At 51.2% G+C, this 2,337-nt stretch overlaps 1 protein-coding gene across 1 annotated transcript; it reads left to right on the forward strand.

Annotated features, from left to right (window-relative positions):
- Window positions 1-315: 315 nt before the first annotated feature.
- hoxb5a (homeobox B5a) lies at window positions 316-1,861 on the forward strand (the record flags this gene model as incomplete). Its single annotated transcript, XM_037689364.1, is given in 2 exon segments — window positions 316-934; window positions 1,672-1,861. Coding segments are annotated over 2 exon segments (809 nt in total), but the record flags the coding sequence as incomplete, so codon positions are not given.
- Window positions 1,862-2,337: the final 476 nt, after the last annotated feature.

The raw sequence follows: 2,337 nt of genomic DNA on the forward strand, positions 1-2,337 counted from the left end.
ATTTACGACTGGTCTAGAGAAGCACGTGACCTCTCTCCTCCTCCTCCTTGTCTTTCATTATCTCCTCCCTCACCTCCCCCATCACACGCACGCGCTTTGACGCACACATCCACATGCAGCGCGCGCACAGCAGCTCGACACCCCACCCCCACAGTTGGACGGCGCGTACGCGGCTAAAACCGAAGTACAGTGCAACGCCATAATTCACTAATACATCATAAATCGTTGAAAGTGCACGCGCTGTAACGACCTGGAGAAGCCTAACAAATCAGCCGGCCCCCGCTGCTCAGCTGTTCTACTCTGTAAAACATCTAAATGAGCTCTTACTTTGTAAACTCGTTCTCGGGGCGCTACCCGAACGGCCCCGACTATCAGCTGCTGACTTATGGAGCCGGCGGCGACGCAGCGAGCGGCGCCGCGTTCAGGGACTCCGCTGCCACCATGAACCATGCCACGGGCTCCTACGGCTACGGCTACAATGGCATGGATCTGACCGTGACCAGCCGAGGAGGTGGGGGGGGCACCAGGACAGGGGGAACCGGCGGACACTTTGGCGAGGACTCAGGAGGTTTTAGCGTCAGACAGTCCAGCTTTTCCGTCACCCCCGGGACAAACTCGCTGCTGACAGCCGATCGTGAGAGCAGCAGGCTGAGCTCGTCTCCCCCAGCGGAGAAAACAGGAAACGGTAGCCTCAGCTCTCCTAACCTCTCCTCGTTGTCCTCGGCGGTGCAGCGCTTCACGGAGCTGGACGACGCCTCCCCAGGCGCAAAAGAGCCAAACCGAGACCCGAGTCTGGGGAGGAACCCGCCGCCCGCGAGTGGTCTCTCGTTCCAGAAGGAGGAGGGCGGCCCGGCTGGACCCGCGGGCAGCGCGGTCACGGAAGCGCACCCCCCGCAGATTTTCCCCTGGATGAGAAAGCTGCACATCAGCCATGGTACCTCTGCAGGATCTCTTGTGTTCGGGGACAGTCCCGCACTCTGAGCTTTCACTTGAGTTTTGTAAGCTGTGATCTTAAAATTACAACAAAAATTATAAATATTTTTAAATCATGTAATTTTAAAGGTTTTAAAATCAATGTGAGACGGATTAGATCAATCAAGCAAAACAGATTTATTAACTTGGATTGCGCATTCAAATAATTAAAACAGTTTGACTTTTTTCTATTAAATGTCTTAAAACGTTTTTTTTATTTTTTTTTTCCTGTGGAGTCCGGGCATGGCGTCATATATCTGCCACAGACCTGGGCAGGCGGGGGGAGCGCATGCAAGGCCGGGTGGGAGAGAAGAGGGAGAAAGAGCTGCTGCTTTGAAAAGTGAGGTTTTATTACGTGTGAGAAGTGAGAGGTGAAGCAGAGGACGAGCAATAAAAGATGAAGAGTTGAAGAAAACACGAAATGTCACAAATCACCGACACTTTGTCCGTTTTTTATTTTTATTATTCTTTTATTTTTATTATTCTTTAATTTTTATTATTCTTTAATTTGTATTATTCTTTTATTTTTAATGTCTTCTCTCTGTTGTGGAGCAAAGTTCTCAGTAAGACAAACACCTGTAGAGCAGCAGCGTTTAATGATCCACCAGAACCAGCCCGGTCAGGGTTTCTGCATTCTGGTCTCTTATGAAACAGTAATGATGTCCCCCTTTCTTCGCTCCCAACCCCCCCGCCCCTCAGATATCACCAACCCGGACGGGAAACGGGCTCGGACGGCGTACACCCGGTACCAGACCCTGGAGCTGGAGAAGGAGTTCCACTTCAACCGGTACCTGACGCGGCGGCGGCGCATCGAAATCGCGCACACGCTCTGCCTCTCCGAGCGCCAGATCAAGATCTGGTTCCAGAACCGGAGGATGAAGTGGAAGAAGGACAACAAGCTGAAGAGCACGAGCTCTGCTGGCAGCGCGGTCCAGCCCTCGTAGGAGAGCGAGCGTCTCTGGTAGTCAGACCCGAACCCGGTTCTCATTTGAGCTCACAGTGTGAAGGAAACCCAAACCAACATCTGGAAGACATGAAGAAAACCTGAAGACCAGCTTCAGGAAACAACCAGAGGCCAGCTGAGGAGAGAGATGAAGAAACTCGCAGCTCCAAATTTAGATTCTCCCTTCATGTTCTCAGCAGCAGCTGGATGTGCAGCAGCAGCTGGATGTAGCAGCACATTGTGTCGTGTTTCACCTCAAAAACTTCTACAACAAAACAAAATAAATTTCGTCTCATTTCGAAGCAGAGCTCTAAGTATTGGCAGTGTTCCTTGTTTCTGTCTCGTGCCATGCTGTCACGTGTTGCTGTTGAAAAGGTGCGTCTGACATGACAGCATCGATGTAAACATCTGTTTGGACCTTA

The sequence above is a fragment of the Nematolebias whitei genome, chromosome 15 (assembly GCF_014905685.2).
Source record: "Nematolebias whitei isolate Nwh7 chromosome 15, NemWhi1, whole genome shotgun sequence".
NCBI classification, from domain to species: Eukaryota; Metazoa; Chordata; class Actinopteri; order Cyprinodontiformes; family Rivulidae; genus Nematolebias; species Nematolebias whitei.